The 24,813-nt window shown below is 44.2% G+C and overlaps 1 protein-coding gene across 2 annotated transcripts in view; it reads right to left on the bottom strand.

Annotated features, from left to right (window-relative positions):
* Positions 1-24,606: 24,606 nt before the first annotated feature.
* Positions 24,607-24,813, bottom strand: part of LYPLAL1 (lysophospholipase like 1) — a 90,860-nt gene continuing 90,653 nt past the window's right edge. Inside the window, exon 5 of one of the 2 annotated variants that reach the window (XM_089777455.1) lies at positions 24,607-24,753. Coding sequence is in view for 1 of the 2 variants with exons in the window: in XM_089777452.1 (XP_089633578.1) it covers positions 24,690-24,753 (64 nt within the window). In the remaining variant the exon portion in view is untranslated. The remainder of the gene's footprint in view (positions 24,754-24,813) is intronic. The other variant, XM_089777452.1, reaches the window with a different exon arrangement.

Here is a 24,813-nt window from a genome sequence, read left to right as displayed (position 1 = left end):
AAAAAGATATTTTGGCCTTGGAAAGGGTTCAGAAAAGGGCAACTAAAATGATTAGGGGTTTGGAACGGGTCCCATATGAGGAGAGGTCAAAGCGACTGGGACTTTTCAGTTTAGAAAAGAGGAGACCGAGGGGGGATATGATAGAGGTCTATAAAATCATGAGTGGTGTGGAGAGAGCTGATAAAGAAAAGTTATTTATTAGTTCCCATAATAGAAGAACTAGAGGACACCAAATGAAATTAATGGGTAGCAGGTTTAAAACTAATAAAAGAAAGTTCTTCACACAGCGTGTAGTCAACCTGTGGAACTCCTTGCCAGAGGAGGCTGTGAAGGCTAGGACTATAATAGAGTTTAAAGAGAAGCTGGATAAATTCATGGAGGTTAGGTCCATAAAAGGCTATTAGCCAGGGGATAAAATGGTGTCCTTGGCCTCTGTTTGTCAGAGGCTGGAGAGGGATGGCAGGAGACAATCGCTTGATCATTGTCTTCGGTCCACCCTCTCTGGGGCACCTGGTGTTGGCCACTGTCGGTAGACAGGATACTGGGCTAGATGGACCTTTGGTTTGACCCAGTATGGCCGTTCTTATGTTCTTATGTTCTAAAAATGTTCCCTTTGAAAAAGATCACTTTGGGCCCCAAAAGATTTTATATGAAACATTTCAATCTGTACTGCTGGTGGGAAGCCTCACGCTGGGGCTAGGAATTTGAGGACACACAACTTCTTGTTCTAACTGCATCACTTTCGGATCACTGACCCAAGGTGCTATGGGTCTTGTATCACAGAAGATTTCAGTCAGGAATTCCCATGCTTCAAATTGCTGGGCCAGCCTCTACTAAAGTAACATATGTTATCTCCTTGGTGAAATAGCTCAACTGGTAGAATGCTGTAGGAAGCTTTTGGGAAGGGAAAGGGAGGGACTTTATTTTAAATAAATATTTACCCATAAGAGAAACAATTAAGTTCTGATTGACCTACAGGGTCCCCAATGAGGCCATAATCCTGCAAAGTGAAGTACATAGACTTCAATGGATCTCTGAATGAGCAGAGGGATGCATCTGCATGCATCTCTTGGGAGGACATGTCCCTGATGACTAGGATGTGAGGGAAAGGGGGGGTCAGAATATTACTGGGGATTCTAGAGTGTGTAGAACAGAGCAGGTTTTCCCCAGAATATATGAAGATGGAAATAACATGGGGGAAAAAAAAGAATAAATATACCTGAAGGTGATGGGATTTTCAGGGGCCTAAGAAAACCTAGCACTCAGCCCTACTGAAAGTCAATTGGAATTGAGGTCTGCATGCACACAGGTATTTAGGAGCCTAATGCCCATTGGATATAATGGGAGTTAGACGTTTAATTACACTTGTGAATATGGGCCTGGGTACCTAATTTCCTTGGTCACTTTTAAAAATCCCAGCCATTTTAGAAAGGGATAAATCAGTAATCCTATTTGGGTCAAAACAAGAATGCGGCTCCTTGCAAGATCTGCCTGCATAAGGCACTTGCAGAACCAGAACCCATCCGTGCAATTCTTGCTGAAGCCTACGGAAGCTTTGCCTGCAAAGGATCATATGCTCAAGGCCAAACTATTTAAATCTATTAACAATGATTAAAATATAAACATCTTCCAGCCTTTGTTTCTCACTTTGTCATGTGTCTGCCGAACAAATAGTGCTGCTTTCTTGGTATGCATTTATTTATTTATTTGCTTAGGAGAGCTAAAGTAGGATTCTAAGTTGTATTTGCCATTAGTCACTGCTTGGCACAGGTTTTTCAAACAACTTCATTCTATCTATGGCAGCTTGGACCTTTCCCTAAGCCTCACAAAACCAAGATTTATAAGCTAATGAATGCTAACTGACACAATGAAGATGATACCCTGGGCTCTGACTTTATGGTGGTAGATAGCTAACACTCGTGAGTTTACTCTCAAACTGACTGTATAAGACTGGTTATCTGCTGAGATACTTTATCCTTTTATGAGGGTGAATCCAAAGTGCATTAAGTAATGCATAATAAAATTAGCTTGAGGAAAAAAAAGTTAAGCACAGTAAAATAAGCTCAAATGACTTCACTGTTTAGTAATGACTCCTACCAAATAACTGCATTGTAGTTTTATCTTTCCAACCAAGATTGTGTTAATGCTCTAAAATTAAATCGCTTGTGAAAGTTATCTGGAATTTCTCAACAAGTTTTAAAGGGGTTTATTTTTTCATCAGAGGTCATGCCTCAAGAATTTGTAGGAATTCCGCCTGGAAAGTAATAATCAGTGGAAACTGGCAGTCAAAGCTAATTTATATTACTCTTCCAGATAAAAATTCCTTCCGTCTTAGACCTGCATTTCAAAAAAGATTATTATCACTCTTGAGAGAATACATCAGTGAAAAAAAGAGAAAGAATGACTTAAGAGGAGTCTCTCCTGCATCTGTAGCTTTGGGTTTATGGTGGGTTTTGTGTTTTATAATTCTAAAGGAAGGATGAAGGCATAATGAGAAGGGGGGAAGGAGAGGTGGGTATGAGGAGGAACCAAAGGAAACTTTAAAAATTCAGCTAGCACAGAATTTTCCAGGGATTTTAGAGGTAAGTGGAGCAGGATGACGCATTTCCTAAATACAGTAGTTATAGCCCTTTCTCCTGTTTCTAGTCAATTCACAGCATGCCCATCACTGGGGTATCAGTCTTCCTGTCAGGATTTATTTTAATAGGCTGATGGTTGCAAACAAAAAATGCAGGCAGAACTTTCTCAAGTTCAGTTCGTATTTAAACAAATTTCCTCATCTGCCTCCTCAGGGCCAGCTGGAGCTAAGTAATAAGCCACTGTAGGCAGGTTTCCCCTGAAAACTGGGGCTGACGCTGGAATGGCTGAGTTGAAGCTGCATTTGGGCAGTGGCCCCCCAGCCCTAGCTGCTATTGTGTGGGGGATTGGACAGAAGACAGGATGCTTTTTACAAAGGAAGACACTACATAAGCTCTGCGGGGTAGAAGAGTACGCTGGCTATGCCCTTGAAAAATCAACACTGTATATTGGGGTCATCAATTATTTTTCATCAAGGTCCAAATTTCTTGGTGAAGATATAGTCAAAGGTCACGACTACACACCATAATAACAATAAGTAAATCAAAAGATGTGGTCTAGTCTGATAGTTGGGATTTGGCCCATGGTCTGTCTACCTACTGACTACTCCTGCCCTAGGTGGTTGTCAGAGAGGTTGATACCTAATGCCATCCCTGCTGGAGTAAAATCTTTCATGCAAATCCCCTGTGGTAGACTGACAAAAGTGAGGCAAGCGAGATTTGGCCTTGGTGATATAGCCCTTTAGGATGGGTCCTCGGACTCTATGTGTGGATGTGGTGGAGAGCTGAGCTAGGTAGGCAAAAACAGTGCTTTGGTTCATGTCATCAACATCATAACTGCAATCAATAGCCCAAAGTACTCACTTGCAGAAAACCATATTACAACAACCACACGCAAAGCCAGAGTAAAGTTTGTTTATTAATTGGATCTCAGTTTGAAATGCTGCCAAACAATAGGAACGTTATACACACATTACAAAAAAGCATGTTTTGCTGTCTTGTATAGTTATGCTAGATGAAATAGTCTCACTTTCAAGCACAAAGCAGAGCATTTGTAAATACGGGAAACTCTTTATTTGCTAGGAATTCAATAACTTTCACTGTAATGCTTGAAAAGTTTTGGTTTTTTTTTAACTTAAATCAGTCCATGTTATACATACACACACACACACGTGTGTGTGTGCATGCATTTGTTTTCCATCAGATTCCAAATCGTATTTTTGGTGCAAATCCCGTGAGCTTTCAGAGAGTAGGTAATTCTTTAGGAGTGGAAACCGAAGACAGATTTGCTTCCAATGGTGAGCTCATTCCTAGGTCACCAGGAAAGCAGAAAGAGAAATGGACTCCAAAGTAAACAACAGTTTGACTTTGAAAGCATTTTTCTCTTATGGTGCCCAACTTTGCATGCAGGAATTCCTGCATATTCACCTCAACCATTCTATGGGCTGTTTTACTTTCCCAGGTCATTAGTGGGCATTTTTAGTGAGTGCTTTTTGACAACATACTGACTTCACAGGACTTTCCATAGAGGAAGGTTCAAGAAATACATAAGACAAAAGGGTCATAGCTTTAGCTACTCTGGAGGAAAAACAAGAATTATGAATGATGTGTAGTAAGAAATTTATTAACTTAGTGGGCCAGACTCTCATTATTGCCAGAGAGTTTAATTTTGTTGTAACATATGATTTTGCAGCAAATAATTAACTAATGGATAAACTATGCACAGAATTCCCTTCTTCGGATATTTGAATTTCTTCTTTCTTCTTTCTTTTTTTCTTGCTTGTGTCATTGGTTAGTGTATGAAAGTGATAAATGAAAGCTATTCGCAGGTGCTTTGGTTTTACTCTGTTTTATTAGTTGTTCAGAATGTGTTTTTCCTCCCCATTTTTTTGAACTTCTACGGTATGTGTGTATCTGACTTACTGTATACTTCTTTTGTAGACATAATATAGAGTATTTTAAAAAAGGGGGTACATGTACTCAATGCATTATCCTGTATCCGACATCGGCCAGCAACCTATACATATCAGTCATTAGCTGCCAAAACAGTTCTTTATATCTTCTTAGTACTGATGTGACTGCCTATACACTGGAGTGGATGTAGCTCCTTAGGGTACATCTACATAGCAGTGCTTAATTCTAAATAAGCTACGCAAATTGAGCTACATCAATTGTGTAGCTTATTTTGAAATAGCTTATTTCAAAATTGGGAGCGTATACACAGCACTTATTTTGAAATAGAGCACTCTTCCTCCGCCTTCCCTTATTCCTCGTACAATGAAGGTTACAGGAGTCAGACTAAGAAGTTCTCCAGCTTGGCAGTATTTTGACACTATTTTGAAATAACTGTCTGCTGTGTAGATGTGGACTAAATTATTTCAAAATAGCGCTAGTTATTTCAAAATAGTGTTGCAGTGTAGATGTACCCTTAGTGGAAACCTTTCTGTGGAGGATGAACTGACTCAGGGTATGTGTACACTACAGCATTATTTCAAAATATCTAATTTCAATAATAATTCAATAATAATTATTTTGAAATAGCTTATTATGAAATAATGCGTCTACACACAAAATGCATTTTGAAATAGTGTTTTGCTATTTCGAAATAGCGCACCTACACTGAGTGGACGATGAATCACACTTATGGCCGGCCGGAACCAGGTCCGGCAGGGCATCAGGTCAGGAGTTACTTTGTGTGGCTGCTTCCTGAGGCTATCTGAGGCCTGTGCTTAAAGGGATCCCCCCTGAACAGCCGGTTCTCAGCTTTCCCTCCTTGCTTGCCTATCTCGATGAGGGACACCAAAGGATTTTGTCTCTGCGTGCTCTGATTGCCCTCACTCGGGACACCACAGCACTCTGCAACATAGAGCCAGAGCTGCCTCTAGGCGCTCTGGTGCTTCTCTTGGATGCGTTGCTGTGAGCCTGGCTGCACTTTCTGCAGACTGCCATCCGGGAGGTCCATCGGGGGGGCTATCAGTATCCAGGAAGCTCTGTGGGAGAGCTTCCACCCTGAGGAGCACTAAGAGCCTCCCTGGTCTCTCACTGGGGGCTTTTGCCTCATTCCTCCCTCATGTCCTTCCACTTACCCCTCCCTAACCCCACTTCCTGATGTAAAATAAAATACATGTATTTTCATGAACACAAATGCTCTTTATTTAACAAAAACTTGGGGGGGGGATGAAACTCTGGTGAGACTGGGGAAAGGAGGCGGGAGAGGGAAAGAGAGAGGGTGAGAGAGGGAAGGGAGAAGCCTGGGGGGAGGGAACTGGAAGGGGGAAGCAAGGGGAAAAAGAGGGAGGGGAAGCTCAGGACTCAGGGTTGGGGTCTCACCGGACCAACTTTATTTTCATGTAGACATGCTCCTGGGTTCACATGTGGCCTTTGGTGGTCAGGCTGGCAGCTATCCTGCCATAGACGGCCTCGTTCCTCCATCTAGTGCGGAGATCATGGATGTTGGGGGCATCCCTCCCAAACCTGAATAAGGTCCATGATCTCCACCCTGGACCAGGAAGGCACCTGCCTTCTCTGGGCCCTGGCAGGTTCCTGGGAGCTGGCAGACTGCTCCTGGGGAACGGTTGAGGGCTGGCTGACAGTGGCTTGCTGGCTCATGTTTTGGGGCCACTGGGTCAGTGGCTGTGACTGCTGGTTCTGGGCCATCAGGCTTGGAGCTGGTACAGGCACTGTGGCTAGAGTCAACCCCTTTAAGGGCTCCGGGGATGGGGGGAGGGAGAGAAGTATTCTTGATTGAGGCCAAAATGGCCACCAGGGCAACCTGGGAAGGCAGGAGGCCCCCTATTTTAAAATAAGTGTCTACACAGCAATTTCAAAATTGGCATTATTCCTCGTGGAATGAGGTTTACCAATTTTGAAAAAAGCACTCTGCTATTTTGATTTAATTTCAAAATAATGGAATGGCTGTGTAGACGCTAGGATAGTTATTTCAAAATAACGGCTGTTATTTCAAAATATCTTTGCTGTGTAGACATACCCTCAGTTTGTATGCTGCACCTTATCATGACAGACTTGATTAGCGACTCTTGTGGTCCTTTTATGTATTTTATTATTTGGACTTTCACAAACCTCCAAAAAAAGAGTACCCATCCAATAAACCACGTGCACTTGATAGCTTTTAAAAATACACTGTTGAATCAACAGATCCTTCCATTTCTTTTAATCAAATTAGATTACAAAATCCAGCAGCAACGTGAATGTAGCAAGAAATAATTAGTATTCCCGTAGACCCTCCTCCTGATTTTATGCCATTGCAACTGGGCCCTACTCAACACCCATTTGCTTATACACAAGGAGCAAAAGCAGACTTTACAACTCTCAAAAGGTGAGCAAACTCAAGCTATTAAAAATCTGGAGAGGGAGAAAGTTCTAAACATCCACAGGTACTAGATTTATTGAGCCAAAAAGCCATAGGAGCTAAGCTTCTCTCAGCTGGAAGTTTGCATATCTGGCAACATTAGGTATTATAATGGAAGCAGAGGCATTAAAGAGAGAAGTCTGTAAAATCATCCATTCTGCATTCTTAAAAATGCAGATTTTTTAACGTAATTGTTTGGCTTGAGATTTGTCTGTCAGATGGTTCCTTAATTTAAGGTATCCAAAATATGGTGGCTCATCTTTTCATCCATTCACTGGGAGCAGAAACATATCATTTTGATCCTTGGAATTCTTCTTTGACCTCGTGCCCATTTCTGGAACCACATACTATCGTCATCTTCAAAATTCTCATTGGGGCGTGCCCTTTTCCCATTTTTGTTACTTTATGCTACCTTGTTCTTCTTCATCCCTTCCTCCCATTCTGTGAAGGGCATCTTTCTATCCCCTTTTGCTGTCTTTCTCCAATTGTCCATCAATGTTCATTGCCATTCTTCTCTCCCATGATCCCACCCTCCTCCTCAATGTCATTATTTGGAACAAATTTACTGTGTTAAATTAATACCATGACTTTCTTCAAATCATACACTGAGATACATTGCTTCTTTTGGCCTGTAACTATTATATGGGACTAATGTGAGATGGCTCCTGAAAAGAGGGCAGTGTTAGAACCCATTGATCAATAATTCCTATTGTTGGAATTTCTAGAGCTGCTTGAAAAATTTTGCTTCTAAACTGTTTTCCAACAAAGAGTTGGAGATGGGAAGCTGTGCAACATGGAGTCCCTGGCAAAGGTGCACTATAGGAAATTCAGTTCCGCTGGAGATCCTGGCCCATAGAGGAGAATGGGGGAAAGGAAAAGCAAACTACAACTCCCATGAGGTGGTACAGCTCCAGTTTTCTGCTGAGCTGCTTTCGTTGAAAACTCAAACATTTGCATGGAAAATTTTGAGACAAACAAAAATGTTTTTATTTTCATTGAGAATTTTTGTAGGGGTGGAAGGAAGAGGGGAAAAATCAACCCAGCTCCACTAGTTTCCCTCTGGTTAATCCTCATGCTTGTGCCAACTTATCCCTTTCATTCTACTCCACTACTGTCAGGCACTGGCCTGTTCCTGGACTGCCACCAACAGCAATGGAAAAGGAATCAGGCTGTCTGTGAAAATTCTGCCCTTCTGATATATGCCACCTATATATGTTACACTAGTTCTTGTTTGAATAGTGGCCCTGAGGTTGCTCCACATCAGCATGGGGGCATGCCTGTGCACTCTTGATCACAGATTTTTATCAGTATTGTCTGTGAGTCTATGTTTACTCTGTAGATAGCCCTGTGTTCTGGTAAAACAAGTATGGGAGGGAATGAATCCAACACCACTCTAGTTCCTTTTTAACTGCCTGCAGCTTGAGAGTGTACTGCGATATCTGTTAGCTAGCCATGTGGCTCGTGACCTCTCTTGTTTCATTTTGTTTCTTTTCTTTTGGAATGTTCTTCTATTTTGTCTGTAAGTATAGATTGTGCATGGAATGGTGTCCCCACAATCACCCTTTTTGTTTGCCTGATCTGAGCCTTTGGATTTTTTCCCTAGTCTCAGTCTATGACCTTGACAATGGGTTATGACCAAGACTATGGGCTTCAAATTCAGCCTCCACTGCCTGGGAGAGGGACTTACATCACCTCCATGCCAGATCTGCTTGGCATTGAAAAGTTGATATAAGCAATTGAGGGAGGATAAACAAAAACTCCTGCTGATGGAGTGCTGCAGTCTGATTCACTGCCCTGTACCTTGGATCCACCTGCTCAGAGTGCCCTAGCATCTGTCCCCACTGAGATGATAAAAATCATCCAGTTTTTCAAAGAAAAAAAAGACCCCGTTCTACCAAACAGGATAAGAGAAGAAGAAAAATGGACAGCACCAAAAGCCGAAATAATCTCTTTCGACTTAAGCAAGGCAATTAACGTAGCTCAAGTTGTGTAGTTTATTTTGGCTTTAGCCATGCTGTATAGACGTGCCCTAAGAGAAGCAACCTAGAGTAGCACTAGTATCAGCATTGGCCTCAGTGAGTTTTGAAACACAAGAACTCCAGAGCCTAGCTGAACTAATCATTGATACTTCTTCTGTAGCCAGCCAAAAGGGGCGCACTGATCACACTTCAATATCTCCTCCAGTACCACCTGACATACTGTCTCCTGAGGGCTCCTGACGGCCCCTGTCCAGAGTCCCTGGAATCAGCCAAGTCCATAAAGGACTTCTGAATCCTGGAAGAGCCTGAATCACCACTAGTGAGGGATACTGAGAGAGACTCTGCCAGTACCAACTTACCTCCTGGACTCCACTTACCCTCCGATCCTACCATCTCCAATAGCAATTTCTCCTCCAGCAGCAGTATGGGCACCAGCCCCACACAAACTCTTTGAACTTACCAAGAGACATTTCTAGCTGATATCAAAATGTCCTCTGGTACCATTTCACCAGCCAACCAAGTATTGACCTCTGGGTCCGACTGTCACAGGACCATTTGGTGCCCTAGGCACTATCTCAACCATCAGTACAGGTGCCACTTGTCCCTCTGGCATGACATGTCATCCAATTCTGAGATGCCTATAGAAGATTCCTACAACTTCCAAGTTCAGCCTCTCCTCCTTGAGGAACAGCCAAGTAGGAAACTCCCAGCAGGAGATACACCTGCCTACCCTAGCAAGTTAAACTATGGGTCCCAGCCCCCTTTATTTATGCCCCACCACTGTGGCTTATTGAAACTCGTGGACACATTATGGAGTTCAGTTCTACGGGGTCCACCAGAGCTGAATACATCTACTGAATACTGTATACATATTTATCTTAGGCATCTGCAGGACAGCCACCTGCTCTACAGTGCACATATTTTCCCAGGTGATGTGCTTTCAGTGGCATTGTTCTATTATCTGTACTGAACTCCCCTTCTCAGCAACTCCATGCATAATTGAGGTACCACTCCTGACATGGAGCACCCACAGGAACACTACTCGAAGGGGAGGTGATTTACCTTGTACAGTAACTAGAATTCTTTGAGATGCATCTCCCTTTCGTTGTACCACTACCTGTCCTTCTTTCCTCTCTGCCTCTGAGTCCCTTCCTGGACTTCCTTCCTTGACAAGGAACTGGAGTAGCAACAGGTTCACCTCTCCTATGCCCCATTTGACTTACTAGAATTTGAGACAATATAGGACACATATGAGGACACTGGGGATGAAAATTTCCAATCTAGAGGCACCTATCAGGACTGAGGCCTCGTCCCTCTGTGTGTTATGTACTGTACAAAGAGGGCACTGTTCCTGGAGAGTTTATAATGTAGTTAAATATATCAATATTGCACTGATGGACAAAGAGAACTTGGGCCTAGGAATCTGGGCATATAGTCTGCCTCGCAAACCAGACTGATAAACAGCAAATGACTAAATGCACATGAACATGTTAACAGAAACTGACAACAGAAAGAGTGAGACCTCAATGGACACATTTTTTGGATGACTGACTGCACTGTTTTGACGTTCCTTTCCATTGCATTCACCAGTTACTTTAAAAATATCCCGCAGCAAAGAGGGATTAGGAGTTAGGCTTTCAGAGGCAATAAATTCCAGTCCCCAATCCAATCCTGCTCCTGCCTATGGTAATTCATTCACATACTTACATACGTGCCAAATCCTACACTCTGCCTCTGTAACTGTCTGGAGACAGCATGTGCAAGTCTCAGATTTCCACATCAAGAATTCATTTTGATAATTCACTAACTCCATTCTTGTTAAACCTTGACCTACCAATAAGAGGATTCCTCTTGGTCACTGCCCTTAGGAAGCGCAACTTCAGAAGAGAGAGAGCAGGGTAAGCCAAAGAAAATAAAAGGCCAAATGTTGCCAACAGAAGATTGCGCTTAAAAAAATAATGGTTTAATATTGTGATCAGTCTCAGCCTTTACATTTTGAGATGTTCCACGGGCTGCATACTGTACAATATGCAATACTGAATACTGAAAATTCCATTTCTCATTTAAATAGAATATTTAAGAAGAATCCATCACCAGGAAGACTTTGGAATTAAAAGCTTTCTCAGCAGCATGAAAAAAGGGATGTGGATTTTTAAAAAGCCTTTGAGGCAACTGCAGCGTCAGCACATGCATTTCCAGTAGTAGGAACATTTCGGCAGCAGAAAGGGTGGGGTCTGCCAAAGGCATTTGGGTGAAGTCTCCATTATGGAAGCTGACATGGTGGCAGGCCTCATGATTTTCTGGTGAGATGGAAAAATTATTATTTCTTCAATGAATTTAGTGTTGCTGATGGGAGCCAAATTTATTTCCTGATCTATACACAGATGCCTCTAATTGCAGCAACAGGTGGTCAGAGTAAAATGAATTTAAGTATCAAAAGATGCCAATGGGCACCTAGTGAAATTTTCAGAAGCTCCTAGGTGTTGAATACTAAGGAGTTAGGTTTCTACCTGCTTTTCAAAATCCCACTGGGTGCCTATTTTGTATGTTTTTCTTTAAATCTTTTAAAATCTGACCTTGAGAAACCTAAAAGTGGACCTGCTCAGAAATTTTTTCCATCAAATGCCTAAAAACTTTATTTTCTGGGACAAAAGTTTAAATTTTCTACAGAAACCAGTTTTGATAGAAGAATTTTGCCCAGCCCTACCCTAAAAATCCCTTTGACTTTCACTGACTGAAGGCACATCTATACTGCAAGCTGGAAGGTGTAAATTCCAGCTTGAAACCTAGTCATATTAGCTTTGATTGAGCAACCAGGCTAAATACAGAATATAGCAATATGACTTTATACCACATATTATTGGAAAAATGTGACTGGTCCTATGGAATTTTGGTATAATAAACTGTTGACGCTCTTAAATGGAAGTTTCCACTCCAAGTACATACATATGAGTCATGCCAAAAGAGGATAAGTATTTAGAAATCTGGTCATCATTTTTAGCATCCGTAGAGAAAGAGGACTTCCCAGTTAGCAAGCCACAAAGTTTAGCCAGATTCTTTGACAATTATCGATCATTCCTAAGTAATAATGTATACAGGCAGTCCCCGGGTTACGTACAAGATAGGGACTGTAGGTTTGTTCTTAAGTTGAATCTGTATGTAAGTCAGAACTGGCGTCAGCCACTGCTGAAACTGATCAGTTTCAACCGCGGCTGAATCTGGATGCCAGTTCTGACTTACATACAGATTCAGCTTAAGAAACCCAGGCGTCCCCAAGTCAGCTGCTGCTGAAACTGATCAGCGGCTGATTCCAGGAAGCCTGGGGCAGAGCAACTCTGCCTCGGGCTTCCTGTAGTCAGCCGCTGGTCAGTTTCAGCAGCGGCTGACTTGGAGATGCCTGGGGCAAAGCAGCTGGGGTGCTGCTGGGTTGCTCCAGTAGTGCGGCTCCTCGGCGCTACTGGAGCAACCCAGCAGCACCCCAGCTGCTCTGCCCCAGGCGTCCTGATTCAGCCGCTGCTGAAACTGACCAGGAGTGGCTGAATCAGGACGCCTGGGGCAGAGCAGCTGGGGTGCTGCCGGGTTGGTCCCGAGCGGCGCTGCGGGACCAACCCGGCAGCCCCCAGATGCTCTACCACAGGGGTAGGCAAGAAAATCCTGGTCTGCTGGGCGGGGCACTAGCTGCACCCCCCCCCAGTAGACCAGGGAGACGGGGGTGGCGGGACCGCCCAAGTTCTCCACGGCTTTGCTCCGTCTCCCTGGTCTGCTGACCTGGGAGACGCGGAGCAAAGCCGCAGAGCACGCGGGCAGCGGGACAGTCCAGGTGCGCCGCGGCTGTCCCACTGCTGGCATGCTCTGAGGCTTTGCTCCCCATCATGGGCTTTGCTCCCCATGGACTGTCCCGCTGCGGGCATGCTCCGTGGCTTTGCTCCCCGTCTCCCTGGTCTGCTAGTCGGGAGGTGGGGAGCAAAGCCGCGGAGCACGCCCGCAGGGGGACAGCTCAAGCGCGCCCGGGCTGTCCCGCTGCGGACGTGCTCCAAGGCTTTGCTCCCCGTCTCCCTGCAGACCAGGGAGACGGGGAGCAGCTTTTCTTGCCCCGGAGGACGGGGACGGCGGACCGCGGCGCATCTGGGCGTCCCGCCGCTCCCGTCCTCCAGGGCGAGAAAAGTCCCATTCGTAACTGCGGATCCGACATAAGTCGGATCCGCGTAACTTGGGGACTGCCTGTACTCTAGTTTAAAAAATAATGTAGCTGCTGAAATTTGGGAATCTAGCATCTTTAAGGATCTAGACCTAAGTCAGTTTGGAAAATGGGACTTAGATGCTAACATTTTTACCAGAGATCAGTTAATAAAACATAGTTACTCAGTTCAGAGACCCAATAGACTTTTACATCTGTGAAAGTCCTCATACTGTATCGTTTCAACATGAATTATTTATTAATTAGAGGAAGTGACAAGAAAAAATGAGAGAACACAAAAGTAACATCTCTGTGACAGAGAATACAGTGTGCTTGTTCCCTCTATAACAAGCTGTTGTAATTCTGATTCTCAAATGGCTTTTTGTGTCTCCCAACAGAGATTAAATGATGTGGTATACAGGAAAAGTCAGTAGCAACTACATTACTAAATACATCACAGGACTTCCAACACTCTCTGTACCCTAGCAATTAGGCTTGGACCATGGAAGGTGGGGGTTTGAGTCTACCTTGCTCTGTAAAGCTATATCTAGCCCCCGTCTTAACAGCAAGCCCGTTATTTTGGGCTTGCTATTCCTATGTCCCTGTAAACCTCATTCCACAAGGAGTAGGGAAAGTTTTGGAATAGCTCTTTATTTCAAAATAAGATTGAAACAAGATACGCAATTTGCATAGAACTCTGGTCTTGCTGCTCTCTGGTCTGTTGAAGCTCTCCCACTTGAGTTAAATGTCTTTGGACCAGGCTCCCAGCTACCATTACTCTCTAATCTGGTTGTTTAAGCAAGGCAGCAGGAGATTGGAGGCATTTCACAGTTTGATTTTTGTAAGTAATAGGGATGTATTTATTGAGAACTGGCCTCAAGAGAACTGATGTCTGCATTGGTCACTGCCAGCTGGAAATTTTTGGTCACATAGCCTGCCTCAGCGTTAAAGTCCATGCACACTCAGCCCTGAAGATTGGAAGTAAGGTCAGGACAAAACATTGCCCAGTAGGGTTGCCAGATGGTTTAACCAAAAATACCAAACACCACTCCCCCCCCCCAAAAAAAAACCACCAGGGAAAAAATTCTGTTGAGGGGGGGAAAGGGAGGGAAGACCAAAGTAAAAAATAAAATAAAATAAAATAAAATCAAATAAAATCAAATAAAAAAGCATGGTCCCTTTAAGTGTGAGAGTGGAGCGGTTGAGCACTAAGACCCAGGGAAGGCATTGCTTCCCCTTGCTTCAGGTTTTTTTGCTGGTGGCCATCTTGTTTTCTTGATCGAGCCCCCCAGGTAAGCAGGGGGCCTGGGGCCAGAGGCTGGTTCCAGTTGCTGAGTGTGTCTTAGGGTTGCCAGGTGTCTGGTGTTTTTGCCTCCTGGCAGGGGAAAAAAACAGAAAATACCGGACGTTTCAGGTAACCAGTGTTTTCTGAATTTTTTTACTGGATCAGTACCGGACTGTCCAGGTCAGTACCGGACTCCTGGCAACCCTATTGCCCAGCAACGGACAGGTGGCAGCCTCATGGTCAGCCATGATTAATTTGGATGTACCAGATCAGTAATAACTTTGTGGAGCTTTTAAACTCCTGAAATAAAGCCACACAGTGTGGCCATGGACAGTCAATGCTATGGACCCACATTGCCAAGCATATTGCTGTTGTTATAAACTAGCCCTTGGGTACAATGACAGATTTGTAGAGCTTTCAAGTGAGCCTGAGGTGTTTTAAGGCTTTCCATGCATACTTTAGACAATGATTTGCCTTATTTATGTAAGCTGAAAATCTCCCCTTAAGTAGATGTTGTGATGCCAGTTGCCAGCTCATGCCAAGGTCTCTGTGTCTCAGCAGGACACTGACAGACACATCACTGGAATCTGCCTGGCTCATTTATGGGTTAATACAGTATTGCTAGAGCAACTTGTGTTCCCGGTATTGTAAGCAGCGGGAGGCTGGGCATCCCCAAACAGCTTAGTATGGCCCCTATCCCAGGCCAGTGCACTTCCAGGAGTTGTGGTTGGACGCATTGTCTGCCTGGCACTCTGGGGGATGGAGCCCTGTGGCTGTGGGTGCAGTGGCGGCACTGCCTAGGAGTTGTGGGTGCTGAAGCTGCAACACACCAGGGCTGGGGCCTTTCCTCCCTACCCCCAGCCCAGCAGTGCTAGAGTCATGGGCTGCAGTGAGCATGCTCTGGGCTCCTCTGGGTGTGAGGGAGATAGAAGAGGAGAGCATAAGGGGAGCGGTGGGGACACATCTCCCTTGGTGGTTGGGTCATTGGCTGCCCATGCAAGGTACTGAAGAAACTGTACAGCAGTGAAGGATCAATGTAGAGGAATTCTGAAAAGAGAATTATTTGCTAGACATTTACAAACAGAGCTTGTCATCTTTATACTGCCTCAGTGATACAAAGAATTGTATCTGGATCACTGAATTAAGACGTTGCTATCTTCTTAAAGGCTATAGGTCTTAGACTCCTAGATTATTGGGCTCAAAGGGACCATATAGTGATCATCTAGTCTGATCTCTTAGTTAACCTGAACAAATTTTGCCTCTGCTCCCAAAAAGCTGATGGGTCATTTCCCCTCAATATTTGGTTGGTGCTCTGGCCTTGAAATGAATCATATACTATTTGCTATGGAATCAACGGCTTACAAATTAACTGGAACATTTTCAGGGAAGATTATTTGTTACAGGACGTGTGTTAGAATTAACCAATGTGCTCTCACTAGACTAAATAAGTATCTTCGTGTGTTGTAATAAATGACTTGTTAACATGGGCTTTCGATAACTGTGAAAGAAATAAGAGCAGCTTGTTCAAAACAGTGATTTTTCTGTCTGGTTTCTTGACACATAGGAATCTAGGTTTTACAAAACTCTGGAGTCAGCCTATGGATCAGCCTTGAAGAGGCACTGAGAGAAATTGATACAGAAAGCAATGCTCCTTCTGCCCAATGATTATTATTAAATCATTCTATGAGTCCTGGTCTGCTATACTTTCTTGCTCTTCCTGCAAGTACCCTCAAAGTTGAGTTACAAAAGGGTGGGAAATATGTGCTTGTGCCCTGTTAGTGTACTGATTTCTAATCTATAAAGGAGAAATGAAAGGTTTTCTTTAAATCTCCCTTCCCCTTTACCCCATTTGATAATTGCATTAGAAATTTGGGACTTTTCTACACTGGAAAACTCCTCAATAGTTAGAAAACAAATGTAATTAGTTTTAGACCGGGGAAAAGCTTTTGAGTCTGGACATCTAAAATGAATTTATTTTCAACAGCTAATAAATATTTTTGATAAAGGAGCTTTTGTAAAGATTCAACATTTTTACCTTTTCAACTGCGGTGTTAAATACCTGCAGTAAACTCTCCTGCTACTTCCATGGGTCTCTCGAGAATGCCAGGGAAGTGTAGACTTTGCTTTCTTTACAATTTTGCAGATTCTTAAAAAGAAAATGTCACACACCACAACAGTCTCCTTCATGTCTACATTATAAAGAAGGAACAAAGGACACATTCCCAATTTAAAAAAATGTTTAGTAGGTTACCTTTAAAATGTACCATTTCCTATAGGGGGACACAGCCTACCTGGCCCTTCCACAGGTCTAATGCATAAAGGGCAAATCCAGAAACTAACAAGATGCACATTCAATCACATCAGTTCTACCATCCCATTCGCCCATCTTTTGACTTTACAAGATCTGTTTAGATGGCAACATCTTAAACATCATCTCTCTATGCTAACACTATGCTAATGAATAAAATAAAGAATATTACTATTATTATTATTTATTATTTATTATTTATTATTTATTATTATTATTATTATTATTATTATGAAGAAGAAGAAGAAGAAGAAGAAGAAGAAGAAGAGGGAAGAACAAGTTGTTTTTGTTTCATTTATGGGTGAACTTCACTTCTGACTCCTTCTAGTCTCTGAGTACATCCCACTGGGTCTGTCATGCTTTGGACTGTCAACTCTTTCATGATGGATTCATGTGATTCTTCCTGACTCTCATACCAAGGGCTGGGATCCTGTTCCCCCTGTTTCACTTAGAATCACCACAGCAGGTCTGACTTATGTTTGCACCCTGCATTTTGTCCTGCATCCCAGGCAATGACAGTGGTAATCAAACAATCCCCTGAAAGTATTATTTGATTAGAACAAAAGTACATCGGAGTAAAATATATTTTAAAATCAATAAAGCAGACTATTGCTATAACTGTATCAACTTTTCCATAAGACTTACCATTCTCTGGGTTCAGAAAGGCCCAGCTATTTTACACTCCCTCACAGAATCTCTCTTTTCTGTCACTACGTGTCTCTGCAGACAGCTTCTGATACATTTGTCCCCTTCAGAATGACTTTTAAACATTTACATTCTTTAGCCTTCTTTTAGACGCTGGCCTCTAGCCTGGCGAAACAAGGTTTGAAACTCAATGGAGACAAGATCCTCATAGCTAACTGCCTGACCCATCTTCTTGAAGTGATTTTATCTGGAAAGCTATTGTGCAGCTTCTCTGCTCATTCTCCACACTGGAGTCAATCATTCTGTCATATAATAAACATTTCACTACTCCAATGTAGTTATACAATCTCACTTCTCAGTATTCTTACACAGCAACTCCTATAGAATTCATAAATTTATTATAGTACAGCTCCATTTCTAGCAGAGAACCTTCTTAGGATTATTGGTGTGAGAAGAAAATATGTTTAGTATGTAAAATGGGCTCCTGCAACTTAAAAATCTATTAGTATGGCACGTCATTGACAGGTGCGAGAGCTTAGGTCCATTGGCGCTTTCAGCACATAGTTCATTAGAGTATCAGCGGCTGTAGAATTTGAAAGATCACTTGCTCAGCTATAGCTGTAGAAGCTAGATAGCTGTAGGGAGTCTGTGTGAATTCAAGTTGTAGTTCTGGTAGAAGCTGAGATAATTAGACTGACCTCCAATTGTGGTAGCTGAAAGCAAGATTAAACACCTGAAACAATTTTTGTAATACTTATTTAATCCCCTTCCTCACACACCCACATTCTGGGTTCTTTTTTTCCAGTGGGGCTAACTTAGATCATGATCTATGATGACTTTTCCCTAGACATTAATATATTCTTAACTAAATACATCACAATGTAAATCATAGCTATGATGATTCAGACAGACGACAGTCTGAATCATGTGCTTATAAGGGATGAATTCTGCTCTAGTGATCTTATTTAAAAAGGGTTATTATAAAGCACAAGTGTGCTTTCATTTAAAAATATTCATAATGGGGCCATAGTATAATATATTTATTACAACAGTGCCTGAGTCAATCAGCAAGGGACCCCATTGTGCTAGGCACTGTACAAGCAAAGTAGTAGATGGTACCAGCTCCACAGAGCTTACAATTTAAACAGAAAGGTCAGCCACAGAGTATGAGGAGGACCCTGGAGAAAGCCCAAGAAAGCTGCTTCTGGGAACAGTGCAGAGGTTCCTGACCTGAGGTTTCTACAGGCGCAGACTGCATATATACTCTTTGTTATGACCCGTGTTCAAAGGAACAGAAGTTGTGTACATTTAAACATAAATTACAGTAAGAAAATAGCTAATTCTGCATCACTGATTTTTGTTCCAAATGGGGCACTCACCTGCAAAGCCCCAAATTCTGCTTTTGCTCAGCAAAAGAGAAACAATATATTGATTTTCTTTTGAAAAATCAACTTGATTAGGCTACTTCTGGTCAGGAATTTTCTGTTAGGTCATTGTTGCAACCACCTTTTCAAGGTTTGAATTTCAGCAAGTAGATGCTATGAAGGTAGGACCCCCAGTATTACAGGGCTTCCCAATCAGCAGGGCTCAACAATCTATTGAATCTACTCGCCCGTGGTGAGTAGATTTCAGCCCGGTGCCCCGTTTACCGGTGGCGCGCACATGCACAATGTGGCTCTTGCGCATGCGCAGTGCGGGGCTGGCGAGTGGCTTTCACCATGGTTCATCAAGCCCTGCCAATCAGTATGAATTTTTTGCAGAAATGTGAAATTTCCCACAGGACAAAAATTTCAGTTCTCAATCAGCTGTTATGAGGACAGAAAAATGATTCCTTGCAATGTTAAAGGAAAAACTATGTAGCACTTTAAAGACTAACAAGATGGTTTAATAGGTGATGAGCTTTTGTGGGCCAGACCTACTTCCTCAGATTGTATTCTGGAAGAAAATTGGCATGACCATATATACCAAAGGAACAAAATTAAAAAAGTGAACACGTTAAACTGACAAATCAGATTTAGTACAGAAGGTGGGGTGAGGAAGAGGGAGGGAGAGAATAGCTATTTATGAGTCAATGAATGGCTAATCAGGAGTGATAAGTGGGGAAGCTATCTTTGTAATGGTTACGGTAATTAGCATCTTTGTTAAGGCCCATTCGTAAAGCATCACATTTAAGCATGAAAGAAAGTTCTGAAGTTTCTCTCTGTAATCTGGTGTTAAAGTCTCTTTGAAGTAAGATGCATGTAGTAAGGTCATTAAGATTATGTTCAGGTAGGTTGAAATGAAAAGCAACTGGTTTTTCCTTGTGAAGATGTCTGATGTCTGATTTGTAGGCATTAATTCCTTGGCAAATTAATTAATTAACATCTCGCAATGTTGTAACTGTTGTTCCTCAAGATGTGTTGCTTGTGTCCGTTCCATTCTAGGTGTGCTCATGCCGATGCGCATGTGCACAGTCAGAGATTTTTGCCTTAGCAGCATCCCTAGAGTCTGTTGTGGTGCCCCAGAGTGCCACACTCATGCACTGGTACATCAGGTGCTGGCAATCCTATGCCCTCTAGTTTCTTCTTGCCAGAAACTCTGACAGATTAATGGAATGGACACAAGTAACATATCTCAAAGAACCGTTATGAAAAGGTAGGCACGTCTTCTACACAGCAGTGCTATTTCGGGATATGTCCGTTATCCCGAAGTAGCATTCTGTATGTCTTAACACCAAGCTCATTATTTCAAAATACATTTGAAATAACAGGCTTGTTATTCTAATGTCCCATAAATCTCGTTGCACAAGGATTAAGTCACTCATCAGAATAGCGCTCTATTTCGAAATTAGTGCTGTATAGACGGTGCCAAATTTCAAAATGGGCTATCCCAAAATAAGCTACGCAATTTACGTAGCTCAAATTGCATCATTTATTTCAAGCTATGTGCTACTGTGTAGATATACCCGTAGAAAACCATTTTTCTTCTATGAGTGCTTGCTCATGTCAGAAAGCTTCTTGGCAAAGGGCTAACAACCTGGCTCCACCCTGCCTGTGGTGGTACTGTTCACCAGGATCTGTATTACCTTGCCCTTCAGGCTTGAGAAAAAAACCAGACAAACCCCTCTGAGCTTCCTGATATTGATATGGGGGGCCATATATCCCACCACAAGTACCCTGGTTGCTTAGGTTACCCCGGTGGGCTCCCCAGCCCAGCTCTGGAACATCAGAGACCAGGCTATGGGGGAACACCCTCTAACACTGTCCTAGGGTCAACCACCAAACAAGGGATGACCAGATGTGATCTGGCCCCATGACTACCCTGTCTAGGTCATGCTTTTTGAGGAGGTAGACTGACACCAGCCACACTTTCTGAGGCCAGAGATGGAGCCAGGCAAGACTGACCATGTGGCTCAACAACCATAGGCAGATGGTGGCCATGGTGAGCAGATGGTCCTTCACATGGGAGATCAGGTCCAGCAGAACTGCAAATGAACTTCTGGAAGAAAGACTCTGGCTCATGTGGAGTTGAGATCTGCCCCAATAAATAGATCTGCCTCTATTCATTGGATCCCTGTCAAGGTGGACTTTTTTCTCATTTATTAACAGGCCCAGTTTACAGCAGGTAAAATGCACCAAATCAACGCTCCTCTGCACTTGTTCCCAAAATCTACAATTGATTAACTATTCATCGAGACATGGGAAGATTCCTTGACATCTCAGGAAAGTATCTGCTGGCACCATGCTGCACCAAGAATTGAAAATGGAGCCCACCCATCATGGAAAGGAGGGAACGTCTGAGACCTTGAAATATGAAAATAAATATCCTTCTAGTCAAGGGATCCAGGGAGGTAATAATAGAGGCCAAGTGAAATTTTAACTTTCTCAGAGATTCGTTGAGGTGATACAGGCCCAGAATGGGTAGAAAACTCTCTTTTGTTTTTGGAATGAGGAAGTAGCAGTAATAGAACGCTCTTTCTTTTCATGTCCCGAAGGAATCTATTTCACTGTGTTCAGGTGCAGAAAATTCTCAGCCTCTTAAATGAAGAGTCCCTGAGAAGAGCTCATGAGAAGGGTCCCTGAAGAGGGATGGAGATGAGGGGAGATGGGAGGGCATTGCCCTGGATACTACATTCAGTACCCAGCAGTCCAAGGTGACCCATGACCAGGATGAACAGTAGGGATGAATATAGTTGAGAAAAAAACAGGGTGGATACAGGGAGTTGATTGGGGCATCGCTCTTCAGCGCACCTTCAAAATGAGTGCTTCTGGTTCCCAGGATGATTAACAGGCCAGGCTGCATGGGTAAGCAGGAGGAGGAAAGGTGGTGATCACTAAAGCTTGTGTATCTCTTCCTTCTCCTCGCAAACTCTGGGCAGTGGGGGCAGCCAGAATTGCTTCTCTGCAGTCTGTGATGTATGCATACCCAGTGAGCAAAGGACAACCTGAATGTCCTTCAACTCATGTAGTCTCCTGTTTCTTTTGCTCTGTTTCTTGGGACACACCAACAATCTAAGCCAGGAGCTGTGCCTCATTGCCACTGCCTAAGTGACCTCTGTAGCTACCAAGGCCGACATGTCCATGGCATTTGGAGAGGTCCTATCTTTTGGCCTCTTTATTTTTGGGAGATGTACTAGTGTGCTCCTGTGTGTTCTTCTCATTGGCCACAGAGATAACCGGTGAGCCTAGAGATGGGCGGGATGAAGTATTTCTTTTGGGCCCTTTTGGAGGAGGGATGGATAGACAACAGGGTTTACGAGAGGTCCTTGGCAATTTTTAAAGCCCCATCATGCACTGGTAGTGCAAAGCGGGTAGAGGTAGCTGCTAAGAGCACACTGAACAAAGTGTCTGCTTGCTCACGCATTTCCTCCACCTCTAGGCTCAAGGTCTCAGCCATCTGTCTAAGCAGGGCTTGGTGTTCTTTAAAATAGTCCTTTAAAGTGGGCTGGCCCATAAGAGTCACACGGCCACCTCGTCTGGGGCTGAGGAGGATGACTGTACTGCCGGAGGAGGCCCGTGGGTGAAGGCACTTTGGAGGTGGGATCTGTCTCCTTCATCCTGATCTCTGAGCATATTTCATGCACCAAGTCTGGTGCTGCCAAGCGTGGCATTGAGATGGCAGCACATGAGCAGTGCCAATGGGCCAATGGGCATAGTCATCATGAGCATGCCCCACATACTCCAATAAGGCCACTGCATTGGTCACTGGCTGCACTGCTAAGGCAGAGCAGTAGATGTCAGTGCAGCCTGGGTGCCCAATGACACAGATGGAATCTTGGCAAGGTGCAAAACTGCTCTTCCATGCCAGAGGAATCACCCGCCAGTGCCAAAAGTGAGGCTGTTGATGGCCATGTCTGCCTACCAGAGTAGGGAAATTGGTGTGGGAAGACTGGTGTTGGGGTCAGGAGGATTGTTATCACGATTTGGAGTGCTCCACAAGGCAGACAACAGAGATCTGCACTGAGAGGGCAACTGGCAGGAAGGTGAACGATGCTGTTGGTACACAGACTGGTGTCTCTCCCTAGGTGACCATGATGGTGGGGACCATGAACTCAGTACCAGTGACTGAAGACATGCCCCAGAGGATCCGGCTGTAATGCCGGAAATCTGTAGCTTAGAAACAGAGAGTGTTGGCTTGGAGGGCCCCAAGAGGGTCTTAGCGGCTGGCTTGCCCTCATAACTATCTTTGCTGCTTCCTGCAGCACCAGTGGCACGAAGGGAGGTGTCTCATCTCTCAGTGCTGGGGCACTTGGAAAAGTGTTGATGCTGTGACAGGTTTGGGTCTCCTTCCACTCCTGGGAGACAGTGACAGATCTTTTAAGGGTCTAAGGGCCAGGACCAAGGAGACATGTCCACATGGCTCTGGAGTGTGTAGACAGCTCAAATTGGATCCTTTGCCCAGTGTCACATAACCTTTTTTGCCCAATACTGGGGAGCTGTGCTTTTTAGATTTCTTTCTGTGCCAGAGGTGTGCTATGTGCTAAGGCCAATATACTAGGAATTGAGTCTTGGCAGTTCAGTTCAGAAGCCAGATGGTGGGCAGCCTCCATGCAAGAGCCCTCAAATGAATACCTTGCTCTTTCTAAGTCCTGGGTCAGAAATGTTTTACAAATACGATAGTTGTCCTTCACATATGATTCACCCAAGCATTTGAGGCAGCTGCTGTGGGAGTCATGGGAACAGGCCTCTTACAATCCACGCAGGGCTGGGGTGGGCAAAAATTTTTTGCCAGGAGTCACTTCAGAAATGTTTGAAGTGGCCCCGGGCTACACCGGAAGGGGTGAGGCCTCGAGCAGAAGAGGCGGGGTCAGGATACTTCCCTGCTTCCCCACCCACAGACCATAACTGGTGTGGGGGTGGGTGAGTGCCTTTGCCTCACCCAGAGGGTCCCCCTAGGCACCTATGCCCCTGGCGATGGGAGGAGACTTTGCAAGTTTCCACTTCTTCCCCCAGGCCAATCAGGGCTTGGGGTGGGGGGAGCGCATGAAGTCTCCTTCCACCCTGTCAGGAGCGTGTGGCACTTGCAGGGTGGGGGTAAGGTGGAGGAAACTTTGCATACTCTCCCCGCCCCCAGGCCAATCAGGGCTTGGGGGTGGCAGAGTGCGCAAAGTCTCTTCGTACCCTGCTGTGCGCTCCTGGCAGGGCAGAGGAAACTTCATGCACTTCCCCCCGCCACACCTATACCCTAATTGGCCTGGGGGTGAGAAAGCGGCATAGCCTCTGCAGGCCGGATCAACCCGCTTTTCGGGCTGGATCTGGCCCACAGAGGAGCCTTTTGTCCACCCCTGCTCTAGAGACTGGAACATTCCCCATCTGGGGCAAACTCCCCACTGGAACTCTTAACTGCTAATTACACTTAACTACTTAACACTAACTACACACAACTATTTTGAAGTCCCTACGGCTCGATGTAAGAGACAAAGATCACTAGCCCCTGCCCGGAGGAGGGTGGATGGCGCCTGGCTGCGGCTGCGCAGGGTGGGCCTGGGTGCGAGCGCAGCTTCCCTCCCACAGGCCGGCTGGCTCACTGGCAGCAGGATGGCCGTTGCCCTGTGTCTGCTCTCTATGCTGGGTGGTACCTCCTCACCTCGGTGCTGCTGAGCAAGTGCCCGGGGCTGCTGCACCGGCCCAAGCAGCAGCACTTCTGCTGCCGCCACATCTCCCACTGCGGCATCAAAGACCACCTTTTATGAAGGCAGCAGAAGTCTCTGTGGGTTATATATGTCTGCGGGTAATCTAATTTTTTTTACACGTGATAGAAAAACCGCAGGTAATACACAAGTGTTATAAATGGACGCAGGTTATATTCACTAATTTACGGTATTTTATTGTGCAAACTTTAAAATGCCTTCAGTTCAGCTGATCAGCCTTCTTAGGCTACAAAGCATACAAATCCTGAAGACATGGCCTTTGTCCTGAAGTGTTCATAATCCAATCTGAAACAAGACAAGTGAGATAACTGTAACATGATAACACATTTACCTCATTGTCACTCA

Source organism: Pelodiscus sinensis, chromosome 3, assembly GCF_052426305.1.
Source record: "Pelodiscus sinensis isolate ZL-2025 chromosome 3, ASM5242630v1, whole genome shotgun sequence".
Lineage (NCBI taxonomy): Eukaryota > Metazoa > Chordata > Testudines > Trionychidae > Pelodiscus > Pelodiscus sinensis.
This window is presented reverse-complemented; position numbering and strand designations above follow the sequence as displayed.